The 15,037-nt window shown below is 42.1% G+C and overlaps 1 protein-coding gene across 9 annotated transcripts in view; it reads right to left on the bottom strand.

The window, feature by feature from the left end:
- LOC120791732 (protein furry homolog) overlaps positions 1-15,037 on the bottom strand; it is a 54,679-nt gene that overhangs the window by 5,179 nt on the left and 34,463 nt on the right. For 4 of the 9 annotated variants that reach the window (XM_040130354.1, XM_040130347.1, XM_040130351.1 and 1 more), the window contains exons 29-54: positions 14,419-14,573; positions 13,901-14,003; positions 13,638-13,809; positions 12,994-13,250; positions 12,744-12,890; positions 12,478-12,646; positions 12,112-12,202; positions 11,926-12,008; positions 11,242-11,392; positions 10,843-10,946; positions 10,297-10,482; positions 9,244-9,442; positions 8,570-8,691; positions 8,269-8,456; positions 7,470-7,564; positions 6,798-7,378; positions 6,447-6,544; positions 6,194-6,364; positions 5,922-6,062; positions 5,160-5,339; positions 4,211-4,375; positions 3,739-3,813; positions 3,448-3,618; positions 3,183-3,191; positions 1,075-1,275; positions 59-202 (exon numbers count right to left, since the gene is read on the bottom strand). In XM_040130354.1, the coding sequence (XP_039986288.1) occupies positions 59-202; positions 1,075-1,275; positions 3,183-3,191; positions 3,448-3,618; positions 3,739-3,813; positions 4,211-4,375; positions 5,160-5,339; positions 5,922-6,062; positions 6,194-6,364; positions 6,447-6,544; positions 6,798-7,378; positions 7,470-7,564; positions 8,269-8,456; positions 8,570-8,691; positions 9,244-9,442; positions 10,297-10,482; positions 10,843-10,946; positions 11,242-11,392; positions 11,926-12,008; positions 12,112-12,202; positions 12,478-12,646; positions 12,744-12,890; positions 12,994-13,250; positions 13,638-13,809; positions 13,901-14,003; positions 14,419-14,573 (4,158 nt within the window). The remainder of the gene's footprint in view (positions 1-58; positions 203-1,074; positions 1,276-3,182; positions 3,192-3,447; positions 3,619-3,738; positions 3,814-4,210; positions 4,376-5,159; positions 5,340-5,921; positions 6,063-6,193; positions 6,365-6,446; positions 6,545-6,797; positions 7,379-7,469; positions 7,565-8,268; positions 8,457-8,569; positions 8,692-9,243; positions 9,443-10,296; positions 10,483-10,842; positions 10,947-11,241; positions 11,393-11,925; positions 12,009-12,111; positions 12,203-12,477; positions 12,647-12,743; positions 12,891-12,993; positions 13,251-13,637; positions 13,810-13,900; positions 14,004-14,418; positions 14,574-15,037) is intronic. The other 5 variants (XM_040130348.1, XM_040130355.1, XM_040130350.1 and 2 more) reach the window with 3 other exon arrangements.

The following is a 15,037-nucleotide window of genomic DNA, read 5'->3' as shown; positions in this document are numbered from 1 at the left end:
AACTGCGATAGTTATTAGTAGTTCCCAGAATCTCAGACACTCCGAAGCCCTTATTCACCCGCTGCTTCGAGTCCTCTGGCAGTTGGACCTCGAAACTAGGATTTTTGGTGTTCAAAGGAGTTGAATCAGCTGAAGTTGTATCAAAAAAGGCAGAGGGAGAGTCCATGTTACTGATCTCTGCCGTTGGAGAGAGGTTGACAATCTGAAAAAGAGACAAAGTTAAATTCGTTGGAGTCCTCTCTAAATAGTACGCATGCCATTTGTGAATAACACAGAAGTTTTTTTAGAAACACTGATACCCCCCCCCCAAAAAAAACCCCTGAAACATAACAGCTCAATCCGATGATGGATTTATACAGGATTAAAATCCACAACATTCTTGAACCGCCTCTAAGCACTGACAGTGGTAGAATGCCTGACAAATCATAGACAAGAGAGGAGTGGGATGACAGCTGCGGGGACACCTGGGCTTTCCATCTGCCACCACAGTGTCCACAGATTTGAGCTGATACTATATGAGGACAACTGGTCATGGAATAACAGAAAGATGATGATGCAAACGGGACAAAAGATGGCGCAAGCGTTCACAGCCCGACTACGGCCCCTGGACACTGCATTTTTTTTTTTATTGCACCCCACAATTCAATAAGTTGGGTTGAACAAATAGCATCCAGACAACTTTGATATTTTTAGAGCTTTAAAAATTTGTGTCCTGAGGTGGACACTAGAGCAAATGCTATCGGGCCATTAAAATCAAAAGGCCTTATCCCCTAAGGAGCATGAATGTGCGACGCAAATTGCGTGGCAATCTGAGAGATATCCTGTTTGCAAAGGTGACAATAACCTGAGGACGTCACAAGAAGAAAGCTCATGAAGGGTCCAAGATGTAAAGAGTTTGTTCTTTAATTGTCCTTAGAAGATTATAGCTCCCTACTAGATTTGAACATGTTTTGTTGGAATTATGGTTGACATTAATACTGAAGTATATTTTTACAATGCTACTGGGCGTCAGCTGCTAGGTTTGCCCTTCATTATGACTTTCGGTTACTGGCATACAAACAAAAGTGAACTTACAAGCTGTGATTGGGAGAGTATCTGGCTTAGGGACAGGGAATCTTCCTCAGACGACTCGTCTGAGTCTTCATGGGTGATCCTGCTGAGGCTGGGCATGCTGCTGGACAGGTGACTCTCCTCCAGGGGCTGCAGGTCACTTCGGTCCAGACTATCCATGGAGCGCCTTCGCACACCCCAGTTGAAGTTGTCCATAGTCTCCCCCTGCGACATAGAATGGCCTTGAGTTACCAAGAACCAAAGGTAAAACACAATCTCTTCTCTAACACAGAAACATGCACACATACACGTACTGCATACGCACATTCACACAACCATGCAGCGCAGGTTCAGGGAGGGAGCAGTGTCTGGGAGAGTTTTGCTCTGAAAGCTAAGAATGGAAGGAATACCGGAGCTTGTGAGCCCTTCGGTGTGTCCTCACATTGAGACTTCACTAAAGCTACCACTAAAATCGCCACAATGCCGGTGAAACTGGCAGGGAAGCATGGGTTTGAGAACCCCCCTCATATTGTCAAACTTCAAATATTTAAAGGTTTTAATCCCCTGATCCTGACTGTTTCTTGTTTAAAATGCAGTGTGTCTTTTCAAAAGGACATGACTCCGGAGATGTCAGCCAACTTCCACATTCCACCAAAGCTCCACATCAACGGGTCAAACAAAGGAGACTTCGTGTGGTGATTATCTTGATGCCTACCATTGATGGAAAGCAAAGGCCTCGATTTTGGCCTAGCTTCTTTTTAAGTGGTGTCATTAACTTACACAACTGTCTGTGCGTGGCACTTTTGTTGACCACAGTAGTTGTTTTAGCTTTCTGTCCGTGTGATATTGTAACAGGCACAGTGAGAACACTTGACACTTTTCTAGTGTGTAAAGACTGCAGCTTTAGACACTGAGATAGTTATACGTGTATCTTATTTCTACAGCATCAATTTGACGAAAATGCAAGATGTTAGTGCGGTTTCTAAGCTTGAGTAAGTAGGAAATACTTGAATTAAACAAAAATATACCCATAACTGAACAATGCAACACGAGTGAAGTTAAATTTAACCACTTAAATAAAAGCAACAACATTATTGCTGCAACAATGTGAAAAACAAAGTGTATATCATCAGCATTTTGGTCTAAGTGTCATTTGACAGAACTGATTTGAGCAAGGTTGGAGAGTCTGATGTTCTTCTACTACGGGTAAATCAGAAAAAATATAATTTTTGTTACTTTTCACTGCATGAAATTACCAAATGGTTGAGCGTACACAGGGCAAGGGTATACAATAGAATTACTGTGTACGTAACTTGTTTTTAGGATTGTATAAACAATGATTTTAGTGTGATAGGAATGTGAATAACTGAAACTGAACACAGTTTCTTCTACTGTGTCTCTAGATGGAGCTATCATCCCATTGAGATGTGCAATTCAGACACAGATGTATTTTTTAATATCCCATCATGTTTGTCAGATCTGCAAAGTTTTAGAAGGGAAATAAAAAAAATTGTTAAAAATTTACTTGAAAATAGGTCAAATCCCAGATGCTCAATATGTATTGAAAAAAACTGCACGCAAGACTACTAGTATCATAATGTGCAACTACTGCTTGTTGGAAATGAACAAGAAAATCAAGCAACTCATTTCCTAGGTTAAGCACTGCACACAAGCATAAAAGCTATGAGCGTATACAGTAATGGTATGTCAAGGGGGAGCTGTGTGTAAAATACCATAACCAATAATTGTTTTCGCTTAATAATCAGGTAAGATGATAAAAATCAGCACAGGATACAATTATATATTAGATTTTTAAAAAAAATCAGTGATCCCGGTTAAGGATGCCGTTTGATGACATGCATTTCACTGGTGACTATTACAATGTGGCTATTAGATCATGAGTCCTATTTGATGCTTGGAGAAATATACTAAAAATACTGTGTTTCCAATACTTGGAGTGAATATCTCTCTTATAGTACAGGTACATTGCAGAATCTGTTTTGTAAATTTCCTGGCATGCACACGCATTGGCTACTCTATGCCACCAGTGTGGCAGTACACTCAATTATCTGCACAGGCAGTCACTCGCTTAAAAAACACAGCAAGTAAAAATGTAACATGACTAAACTTACCTGTAGCTCCTAGATAGCAAAGACAGAAAAAAACAGAAAAAAAGAAACCCCATTACACAGAGCAGGCAGACCTGACCCAACACAGTTCTTTAGATGGAAATACTCTGACGTCTGCTAATGTCAGACGTGTTGTTCTTCCTGCCGGTGCTTTTGCTTTACTACTAAGTTTGACTATGCATTTGTCCATCATGACAAGAGGTAAGAAGGAGGATAAAAATTGTTTTCTTTACCACCGTTTTAAAACTTCTGAGGTCCTGAGACTCACCTCTCCATCTTCAAGCTCCACATCCAGGAAGTCAAAGTCTCTAAAGACTCGGAACTGCTGCTCTGAGGTGGTGTCGTCCATGTTGTCCGGTTCCCGGGTCCCATCATCGGAGGACACCAGGCTGGGCTGGTGCTCCATGAGGTCCAGCTCCCCACAACTGGAGAAGATCACCTATAGAGAGATCAAACAGACGGAAATGAAAAAGGGCTTGCAGGTCATTTGTGAGTGCATGATACAAAAAGGTGCAGATCGTTGAAATTCATTGCACTTCTAAAATGTGTTGTATCTTACTGAAGGATTTTTTGTGAGCCCCACTTCTTGTCCACACAAGGACAATACATTCACCAGTTTTTCCCGTGTTCTTTTCTGTAGAGGACAAGAGAACATTGAAATATTTTGAACAGAATTTGGATGCCACAATTCAATTTCACTTGAACCACATCAGTTTTATGTCCCATTTACAACTGGTATTAACATGTGATCTGTATCTGGATACGTTATCTGGAGAATGATCATGAGTCTTTGACCACCTCCGAATGTGGTCAGGCGGATCTGATTGCATTCCGACCACAAGGATCGCATCAAAATGCGATCTTTTACAGATCGCATTTTGATGCCAGGTGTAAATGGGATAATAATGTGTAAAATAGGCATCTCTGACGTGACATTTGATGTCCTCTTTATCAAATCATAATTATACTGTCAACCCTCACCCTTCAAATTATGTGCATATTTCTAAGAAGGACTGGGAAGAGGTGATCACCTGTGAAGACTGAGGCCTCTTCCAGCTGACTGGCACCAGGACGTTGTTGGACGTGGATCCAGAAGAGGTAGAGGAGGTGCTGCGGGTCACTGCTGTGGTCCTGCTCTTCACATCTTGGCCTGGAGAGCGATGAAGGTCATCGTAACGCCGCCCAATCACTGGTGTCTAACAGCATGGACACAAACACATGTGCACGTGCAGAGAGAAACATTGATGAGTCAGGATCAGTTTGAAGGAGAGAAAGTCCCTCTCTGCTCAGTCCATGACTCAGGCTCCACGGAAGCCCCTGCTTCCTCTAGACTTTGACAGTTCCAAGATGAACGTAAAGTGAAGTGACATTTTATTAGTGTTCATAGTTTTTATTCCACTTGGCATTCCGAATGCATGAAGCAGTTGAGGAAAAATAAACTTACATTTCCCCTGCTTTATCCCTCAGTCTAAAAATGTCAGGATATTTTAAGATGTATCAGTGGTTTGTCCACTGTGTCTCAAGTATAAATACAAATGCTGTTGACTGTCCACTAGAACTCATACTAGGTCAAATACAAAGGACGGCAGCAAAGAGTTGACATCATTTCCTCCCATTCATGAACAACACAAATAGCTCCCTGTTCAGTTCCCACACATACACCACTCGGTCTGTATCTCTGACATCACTTTTCAAGCTCTGCACTGCTTGGCTAATTGTGTTTACCTTTCAAGCTTTCAAGTTAATCTCAAGAGGTTTGGTCATGAAGAAGTATAAGCATTAAGGAAGGGGAAGAAATGTTTCCTTTCCAAAAAGCTTTATAAGATTCCACAGAACCTCAAAAAGCACCACACCCTGGAAAATACAGGAAGAAATACAGGGGCAAACATACTAGAATTAAGCTCTCCTCATGCTACAGGGACTTTCAAACTAAAAACTTTCACGCGTGGTAAAAAGAAAGTCAGAGAAAGAGTCTCTAACCTCAGATATGTCAAAGTGGAAATCCAGAGTTTTCCCAGGCAAGGCTTTGGAGGAGCGGTCCCAGACACGGCTGATGTCCTCGTAGGAGAGGTCACTTTGTGGGGATGAAGGCTGCACCAAGCTGGCCGATCGAGAAACCACCAGCTTCAGGATATTTAGTGCTTCCCTCCAATGGACAGTCTATACTCATCACAGACATAAATGCACCAATTCACCCATATATGCAGAAAAAAAACTAACACAACCACACACACAAAGCACTTTTAGAAAGAAACAACTGCATGTCTTTCTGTGTGTTTGAATGTAGTTCTATTTTTGGAGACAGAGGTGTTCTGGCAGATGTCTTACAGTGGGAAGCTAAAGGAAAATAGATTCAGTATGAGACTAAGCAGAGGCCTAGGCTGTGGCAGAAAGGCAGACTGTTTATAGTTTGGGTGTGTCTACAAATCTACTGCGCTGACACACGACAGCTTTTTTTTTTTTTTTTTTTTCCCCCCGATGACCACTTACAAAAGGAATACAAGACTCTTAATCAGAGCATAATGCCTTAAGATTTCCACTGAGCACACCAGATCTAACGTCAAAATTTTTCACTTCACATGCACACATACCTCCGTGAATGTTACCACAGAAATATCCTAAAAATATAAACAGCCATTAACTAAAAATCCATATTCGTATAGGCATACAGTCACTGCATATATAAAACTATTTATTTGCAGTAGGACACGTGTTCAGGTGTTAATGTTTAATTTAACCCACCTGGACAAATTTCTCAATCGTCTTGAGCACCTCCATGTTGAAGGGTTTGGCTTGAATTCCAGTCAGATCCATGTGACTCAGGAGGCTGTAGATGATTTGTAAAAGGGTCTGCTGCATACTGGGGAGACCTTTCTCCAACAGCTGTTACGATAGAATTAAATGCCATTCATTTGATTAGCACCTTTTCAGAAGCTTTAATATTAATAAATTACTGTACAACTCTTTTACTGTGGCTCAACAAACATATGATCAGCTGATATGGCGGCACAAACCTCTGCCATGTAAGTGACCAGGCTGAGGGTGATATCTGAGAAGGCTTCATGGAGATATCGACACACCACATTGACCCAAGTGAAGCAGTCTCGTGTGTAGGAGTGTGTTTTATACAGACTCATGACATGAGCAAGGTTGGAGAGCTTGGCGTTCTTCTCCTCAAGGCATACCTACGCATAGAAAGTGCATTAGCGGAAAACATAGAATTATCTTTGAGCAGAAATGAGCATAGAAACGCTAATAGAGCCCAACCTGGGATATCCTCTCAGCAACGTCTTGACAGAACTGCGAGGGGCCATCAAAGTTCTGCACGAGATGTGGGAGGAGGCAGAGAACATTCAAGGGAAAACCTAACGGATGATACAGACAAATTCATTCAATATTTCACATGAAAATACATTTTGTGAAATCATTTTGGAGAAAAGTTCACTGTTATATAATTTGTGTGAGATTATATGGATGCATGGTTACCGCAATCTTGGTTTTTTGTGTTACCATGGAAATTTCTTAAATAACAGCTAGTCTCGAGTCTAAGGAGTCTAAGAATATCAAAGTCGATATCGCATGTCTACAAAACTGTATCTGTTGATCCCCAACGTGTACCTATGGCTTGTGATGTGTCTACTACAGGCACTCGTGACACAGGTGTGAGTTGGCAGAAGAGCTGAAGTGTGAGGTCCGTGGTGGCCACGGAGGTGAAGCCTTTCAGCAGCAGCTGCTGGAGCCCAGTGAAGCTGCTCCATTTAAGCTGGCTCTGCAGTTTCTCCAGCTTCTCCCTGTTCTCCTGTTTGTCTAGCGACATGTGGCCCAGCAGCTTATTCAACAGTCTCAAAGACATCTGATACTCAAACTCAAAGTCTGACTCCATCAGCGACACTGCCACCCAGAAGATGGTGGCCAACAGGTTGTTGGGGTGGTTGACGTTGGTTGGGTCTGTGATGTTGTCTTTGGATGAGGACAAGCTGTGGGTCCTGGCTAACAAACCCTGCTGTTCACAGGCTTGGATACGGTCCAGCGTAGCACTGCGGGGTGGATCAGACCACCTGTCCGCCTCTCCAAACTTCTTGGGGACAGAGGAGCTCCTCTGATGTCTGTTCCTCTCCTCTCTTCTAATATTGAGCTGCCCTGTGCTCTTTCTGTTTGACAACAGCTTGAAACTAGTCAGGAAATCTGGAGATGAGGCTCTGGAGTTGAACAAACAATAAATTAAACTTACTACATGTTTTAACAAAAATACCTACTTTAGACATAAATATACATAACGGAGACACAAACCTTGTCAGGATAGCCATGAGATCATTGTTCTTCAGACATTCAGCCAAGTTATCCACCACAGATTCCAGTGTGAGTAATACTTCCATCACATAGCCCTGCGAAAGATGAAAATACACACATTCAGTTTGGAAGACTTTCTTGTATCCTTTTAATTAAACACTAAGCATTTTAATGCTGGGAAAAATAGCCTTAAAAATGTGGTCTTCAGCTATGCTGAGAATTAATCAAAAAATTAGGGCTCCATTTACTGTGAAAACTGAAAGATGTGATGAAGTTAGAAGGAGTTTATGTTTTCAGTCCTGCTTGTTTTGTCTGTCTGCAAGATTTAGAAAAGATAGTAACAGATGGATCTGAATAATATTTGACGGACTGAAAGGTTCAGGGATCAGCTGATTAGACTTTTATGATGATTTAGGATTTCAGCCATTAGATGATTATTGGTTTTAATGCTGTGGTCATGTGCTCGTAAGAGGGTCAGACATCTGGGGCATCCAAGTCATTTGCTGAACAGCACTGGATTCATGTGCTACACCCTTAAGATGCCAGAAACTCAGAAAACAAATAATACAGTAAATCAAGATATATACTGTTACTTGGGCAGTTTTTCAATTTTAGAATTCATCAGTTTCTGCTTTACCAACTACTTCTACTATAAATTGTATTGCAGCTGGGAATTCCACAGTGATGCAAAGAAGAAATTCCTACATCAATTATCCCTAAAAATGGAATAAATTATTAATGTGTAATGCTCTCATGTCCACATGCTCACACGCATCATGTACACACACAGAACACTAACCTGCACTTCTTCCCCATGTTCACCGACGACTTCCACCAGCCTTGAGAGCAGGTCGGACACAGCGTGGGCGGAGACGGGCTGACGGAGGGCTCGAAACACCTGGAAGGAACGGCCAGCGTAGTGACGAGATGAACTGCACAAGGCCGTCTGCAGTGCCACGTCACTGAGCTGCTGCTCCAGGTTGAAATCTAACAAAGACAGAGAGAGGAGAACGCAAGTGAAAATAAGAATTATTAATAGAGACAGGGCTCCGTATTATAATTGATTAATAATTATTGTTAGGGATATATTGAAGTTGTACCAGACTTGGACTCTTTGAACACAGATACCACATGTCGCAGAAAGTTTGACAGCTGCCCAGTGCTTTTTGAGATTTGGTTCTTTGGGGAAATGTCTTCATGGCACCACAGGGGCCCATGCGCTCTATAAAAAAACAGTTTCCAAGTTACTCCACAACACGCAGTATACAATCTACGTGGAGGTCTGCGGTGGTGGTTAACGAGTTCATTTAGCTGATTATTCTGAATAACCCGCTACTGTGCCTCTGTTTAGCCTATTAAGTACCGTCTGTACTTGAGCTGGCAACAGCTATTTAAAGCAAATAAAATCCTAAATATTTCAATAGAGTTTTGTAAGATGATAATATGCACAAATAATCATGGTAAATACCAGCTGCATCATCATTTGTATATCAAATCTAATCTACTCTTATTAGAATCTACTGCACTATGCATACAGCGCCACTAGGTGGTAATCTACATCAAGAAATATGAGAAGGTATACCAGCGAATCAGAAAGCTATTTCTGGCTGTTATATTGTTCTATAAAACTTTTTGCTGCTGTATAACATGAATTTACTTTGTAAAATACTTCCAGTGACCTGTAACTAGGACCTCTAAGTAAAATGAGATTCTCTGGGTTGATGCACATGCTGGAAATTATTCTAACAGGGGAACTACATATCGACATGAATACCTTGTGGATAAAAACTCAATGAGCTTGTTTGTCCTCTCATCCATTTTACTGGAGGCCACCAGCTCCTCCATCTCCTGTGAGATCTCAGGCAGGTTGTTGCTGCTGCCCCCCAGGCTCAGACTGGACGAAGTAGAAGAAGAACTCAGACCAGAGTCTGGTACAGGAGACGCCTGACACTCCCGCAGGAAGTCAAAACCTCCTGAACACAACAGAGCAACAAGTGTGTAGTCAGGAAGAGGTTACAGTGGTTCTTTTAGATGTTTGATTTCATTTATCTAACTGCAACATGCAGCTGGAGATGGCAGGAGTTAGTGTAACAGGAGAACATGCAGGAAGCAGCATGAGCTGTGTTTTAACATGTCTGAAATTTGAATCTAATTAGCTTTGTCTGCTGACAGTATTTATGTAATGTGGTGGAGTCTAACCACTGAGTTGCTACACACCTAACTGATATAAATACAATAAACATGGGAGAGAAAATGTCACAAGGACTGAAAGGAAAATGGGATGTTTTCTTTGGATCTCCACATCAGTGTTGTTATTGTTTGGTATTACTGTAAAAAAAAAAAAAAAATCACAGCTTTTAGCATACAAGTTGTATTCAAATGGTCAAATGGACAAAGAACACTCCGGACATTTCAGAATGTCTAGACATTTGCAAAACAAATTATCGGCAGGGGGAGGAGGGGATTCAAACCAGCCTATCCGAGCCTGAGCAGATGGCCCCAGTTTGGGCAAAAGGATAAAAATAGCAGAATGGAATGCTTTAATCAAGACCTTTGATGTCCTCTGTGCTCAATATTGCTTTTGGCACAGAGTCCAAATATGTTCTTCCCAGATAAGAAACTTATCTATCCTTTGAAAAGAATGTTAGCCCTTCCCTCGTGATGTTCCAAGTTTATCTTAGCCAGAAAGAAGAGCAATGTGTCAAATGACAAGCTGTCTTGACAACTGGACCCAGGTCTACCTCAATCTTTTCGTTAAAGAGTGAATATATTTGTAGTTGAGAAAACTCACAAAGGTGAGTATTACTTAAGGCCTCTATTTTTCTACCTGAAGGTAAATACTCCGGCTGAAGGCTTGGTTTGTAGGTGAGGGTCTTGGTGCTGTTGATCTCACGCGTCTGCAGTAAGACTGAGGCAACGGCCTGGAAGTTGTTGTTACAGGACAATGTGATGAGAAGGTGGAGAAGGAGACGTTTGCTGTGCTCAAACACCTCTGGACGGTAGTGATCCATTCCTGGAGCAATGAACAGACCAGTCAGTAAGTCTAAGTCAGAGTGTTGTTTGTTTGTTAATTTCACCTCTCCTTCACAGCATCGATCTCAGAGTCTAAGATAAATGAAACCATCTGATATCAGCTCGTTGAAACTGAATAAAAGATTTCTACCAGAGGAGCAACTTCAACTGAATTATCCAAATCTTTGTACTTAAAATATAATGGTTATGTATCAGTCATATTAGCCTCCCAATACTTGAAAAATTATACAGTAACTCATCCAGGATATTTGAGACTATATTACATCAAATATGTACAGTACATGTCCCTTAATCACACAGATGAGTTTTACAGGGATGACTGATTATAGTGTGAACTCACCCAAAAACAAGGCATGTAGCAGTAAAGGCAGGTGCATGGCCCAGTCCTCTCTCACACTGTGATCCACCACCATCTCTGTCATGAAGATGACTGCTATGTTACACCTATAAAAAAAACAAAAAACACATACTGTCAGGCCTCTCAGTTAAATGTAGCACATTTTTAAAACACCTAGATGTGAACTTGTGGTGTATAGCATCAAAATGAAAGCTCCTCCTTCACGTGAAAACTGTGTCAGGTTATTAAAGATCAGTTTGACTGCTGATCTCAAATGTCCCTATGTCCCTAAATCTTTGAGGGTGACTAGCAGCGGTTTTGTCTCAACATTTTAAGCTAGACTCAGACTCAGGGTCAGAATGAGTACATTTTGCACTGATGTAGTAGTAGTAGTAGTCTGACCTGTGCAGTGGTCCTCTGGGAGTGATGGTCTCTGGTAAAAAGTCCACCAGTGGAGCCCAGCATCCTCCATTCAGAGGCATGGGCAGAGGATGAGGCTGGTTGGTCTCAATTACAACCATCAGCCAATCAGCAAAGGGGGGCAGTGGCTCACCTAAATGGTTGCAGAACAGTACAATGTTTAGATTTATCACACCTGACACATACAGCAAACACCGATTAAAAAAGGAGAGTTTGTAGACTCTATACCTGGACATGGGTTGGCATGGGCGTGAATGAAACAGATGGGAGATGCATTTAAGAACTACTCACAATATAACATCATAGAAGAGGGCTTGGATTTTGAAGCGTAGTTGTCAAAGGGGTATTTCAGGGTGCGTTTCGTTGTCAGATTGTTCTTACTCACATTAGTCTGCATGACTAACTCGGCCTCAGAGGGCGTAACAAACCTTTTTTTTGGGTCACTGGCAGCAGTGCAGATGCCCTGGGCTCGACTACTTTTATTTCAGTGCCAGTTCTCACAGAAGCCTTTTAAGAGCCCCAGGCTACTCTGCATTGCTCATGCATTATCAATGACATCATGCCGGTCACCATCTTGCCCTCAAACCCGGCCTGTATATTCAACGCACACCAGACCATGACGACCACATTTTTTTCATAGAGTGTCTGGTACTGAAAAGCACTCACTCTTATCATCGTCGTAAGATCCTCCTGAGCTGTTGCTGTAGCGTGATTCCAGGCGGTTGTGTGCTCGCATTATGTGGCTAAGCCTGAGGCCAGAAAGAAAATTGAAAAAATAAATCATCATAACTGGTCTTGCTAATACTGTAACTAATCGTAAGACAAGCTTTAAGATCTCATTGCCTACTGTACCTCTCTTCATTGTCCTTTACAGTCCTGGTATCATCTGTGTCAGGAAAGCCCTCCTGGCATGCAACAACAGTATTGCTGCTCGATGTGGTGCCTAGAAATGAAGCAAAAAAGAGCAAAAAACGTATGTTCTAGAGTATGCTCAAGGAAAGTCCGCTGAGTGTGATCTGAAACACCAACCCTGCTTCCCATCCATCATTGGGATCTGTCCAGACCGAACACAATTTCCTATGATTGACCAACTACTTGGGTCCGCTGGAGCAGTTGGGATTTCCCTGGATGTCTGATTTTTTTTTCCCATTAAAAAAGTACAAATTTTAACTGGTGTTCATTCTGTTCAGTGACACACTTTGTGTTTAAAAGATGTACCTGAAGCCGCTGCGGAGGCCTTGCTTGTGGCAGTGAAGCGATAGAAAGGAGGGCTATCACAGTGCTGCACAACAGGGTTGACTGGATCTGTCTGTTGCAACTCAAATATCAACTCGTCCATGGTTTGTATGGTGTTGTTCCGGCACAGATAGATTACTACCTTCTTGATCTGAACAAATATATCACAAAATATCCATGAGAAACTGGAGAGAGAAAAAATAGTGGCTACATAAGATTTTCCGGCTGGCCTAAATGATATATCTTACATATGGCAGGAGAGTGGTGTCACTGCTGACACCACATAAGCTGATGAGAAACTGTAGTGTGGTTCTCAGATTGTTGCTCCACTTATCATTGCTGACTAAAGCATTCCAGGCGTTTTCCATCTCTGGTCCAGGTAGGTCGTCTCCATACTGACCAGAGGGGTTAATAAAAGAACATAGCATCATGTTAGCTGCATTGACCTTGGATTACACATGCCCTGTTTTCATTACATTTTCCCCAGCATGACTTCACCTTGGCAGTCATGAACATGAGGTTGTTGAGAACCATAGATGTGGCTTGAAGGGAGCCCCAGCCAGTGCCCCTCAGTTGGTTTGATGAGCCTGTGCTGGTTGTCCGGCTGGAAGTGTCACAATCTGAGGTGCATGGTGTGAAGACCGGGAGCATCAGGCCGCAATCCACCAGCTCGATGTTACCGAGCCAGGGCAGGAGGTATGTTAGCATGATCTGCCTCCCATTGGGATGAGTGGTGGGGAACCTCTGGCTAACCTCTGGAACAAGCAGAAGGAAGGTAATACTAACGTCAGAATAACATCAGACGGTACTGCGGTGTTTATATTCTAAAAGGAATTCAGACACATACTGCATACTCATTTTCACCACAATAGCCTGTTTAAACCTGATCCCCCTATGAATTCAACCTAAAGTGGGGAGTCCCTCAGCAAAGTTAAGCTCCCAGTGTTTCTGTGGTCAGTGGGAGTGTCCATAGATACAGTAAGTGTCTGGGTGAGGAAGGCTTTTTTGGAAGAGGAAGAAGCAGTATTTAGTGGGAAACCATGAGAAGATGACAAGCCTGTGAGAGTATTACAGCAGGCTTAAATACCACGGTTAACCCCAGTGTAGCCACACACAGCACACATATGAAGCATAACAGCGACCTGAGAATAGAGGAAGCGTGAGTTCAGGGTACATCTGAGCCAGCTGGCTGGACAACTGAGGCAGGGAGACACTGTACAGGGGTGGCAGTGGACCGTGGGTGCCGTAGAGGATACTGTTTGGCTTCTTCTCTGCAATCCTCTTAGAGTACATGAACAACTTAGCTTCGAGGATCTGTTCAAAGAAAGAGGGGGGAATTTGTCACTTACACCGTAACCGCACTAAACTACACAGCAGCACAAAAAATTGCGTTTATGTTTCTCACCTGCATAAGCTGCATTGAAATCTCATAGATTTCTCTGTTGGTGTCTGATGCCTTGAAGAGCACCAGATTCAGCAGTGTTACTACATCGCTTTGGTAGTTTCTGCTAATAAAGAAAGAGAGAGAAAATAATCACGATGAGGTAATATCCCAGTATTAAGAAATCAATGCTAAGTGCTCCACATAATGCTTGGGTTAATGTTTCTGAGATAGAAGATAGCAAGAGGTGAAAGGCCAACTTCAGACGATGGTGAGCCCTCTAAGAGGATTAGCTGTAGTGATGCTTTGAAGCCTAACCTTGTTTACCACTGGCTTCCTCACTTTGACAAGAAATCCGGATGATCCAGAAAATACAGTATCTACCCTAATTAGGCAAATCATAATTAACTGGGCCTCAAAAAAGTGACATACAACTAAAAATAAGACGGTGCAACACAAACTTTGTGAAAAGAAAAGAAGCTGCAGAGACAGCTGGCCTCAACTATTTGAACAGATGACACGGAGATTGTGAGATTTTGTACCTGCTGCCACAGACTGTAGCGATGGCTTTGAAGCAGCCTGAGGCGAGCTGGTAGGAGCCTGTGTAGCAGCGATCCACAGCCCAGTTGAATAGGTTGACCTGGTCGGCATTGAGCTCCAGGAGCAGGATGACGACTTCACAGCCAAGTTGATGAACCTGAGTAGAGTAGTTACCAATATAGACACGCTTGAATTTCGTAACCTTCATTTATTTATTTATCTTTTTTAATTATCTGTATTCCTGATTTTACATTAGTGATTATCTCAGGCGACATTTATTTAGAAAGTTTCAGGGATTCAGTGTAACATGATTCTAGTAGCTCTACTTCTTTCATAATAATTTCAAAATATATTCATAATATACAAAAAAAGATGATAAATGACATTTTCTTGGCTGCCTGCTCATTTAATGCTACTCCTCATGCCCTGTAATGAAAACAGGGTTCAAAGTCAATTTTTCTGAGGAAAAATGTGTAAAATAAACATGCAGGTTTTTTTAATCTTGTATCACAGTAAACTGGAATTAAGACAATACCAGACAGATTTATTTGAAAACAAAACCTCCTTCACTACTTGCCAGCACTCCAGCAAGATAATGGCGAGCAGTTGGCAAGGTCTGGT

This window comes from Xiphias gladius, chromosome 7, assembly GCF_016859285.1.
Source record: "Xiphias gladius isolate SHS-SW01 ecotype Sanya breed wild chromosome 7, ASM1685928v1, whole genome shotgun sequence".
In the NCBI taxonomy this organism is placed as follows: domain Eukaryota; kingdom Metazoa; phylum Chordata; class Actinopteri; order Istiophoriformes; family Xiphiidae; genus Xiphias; species Xiphias gladius.
Note: the sequence above shows the minus strand (reverse complement) of the source record. Positions and strands in the feature narration are given on the sequence as shown.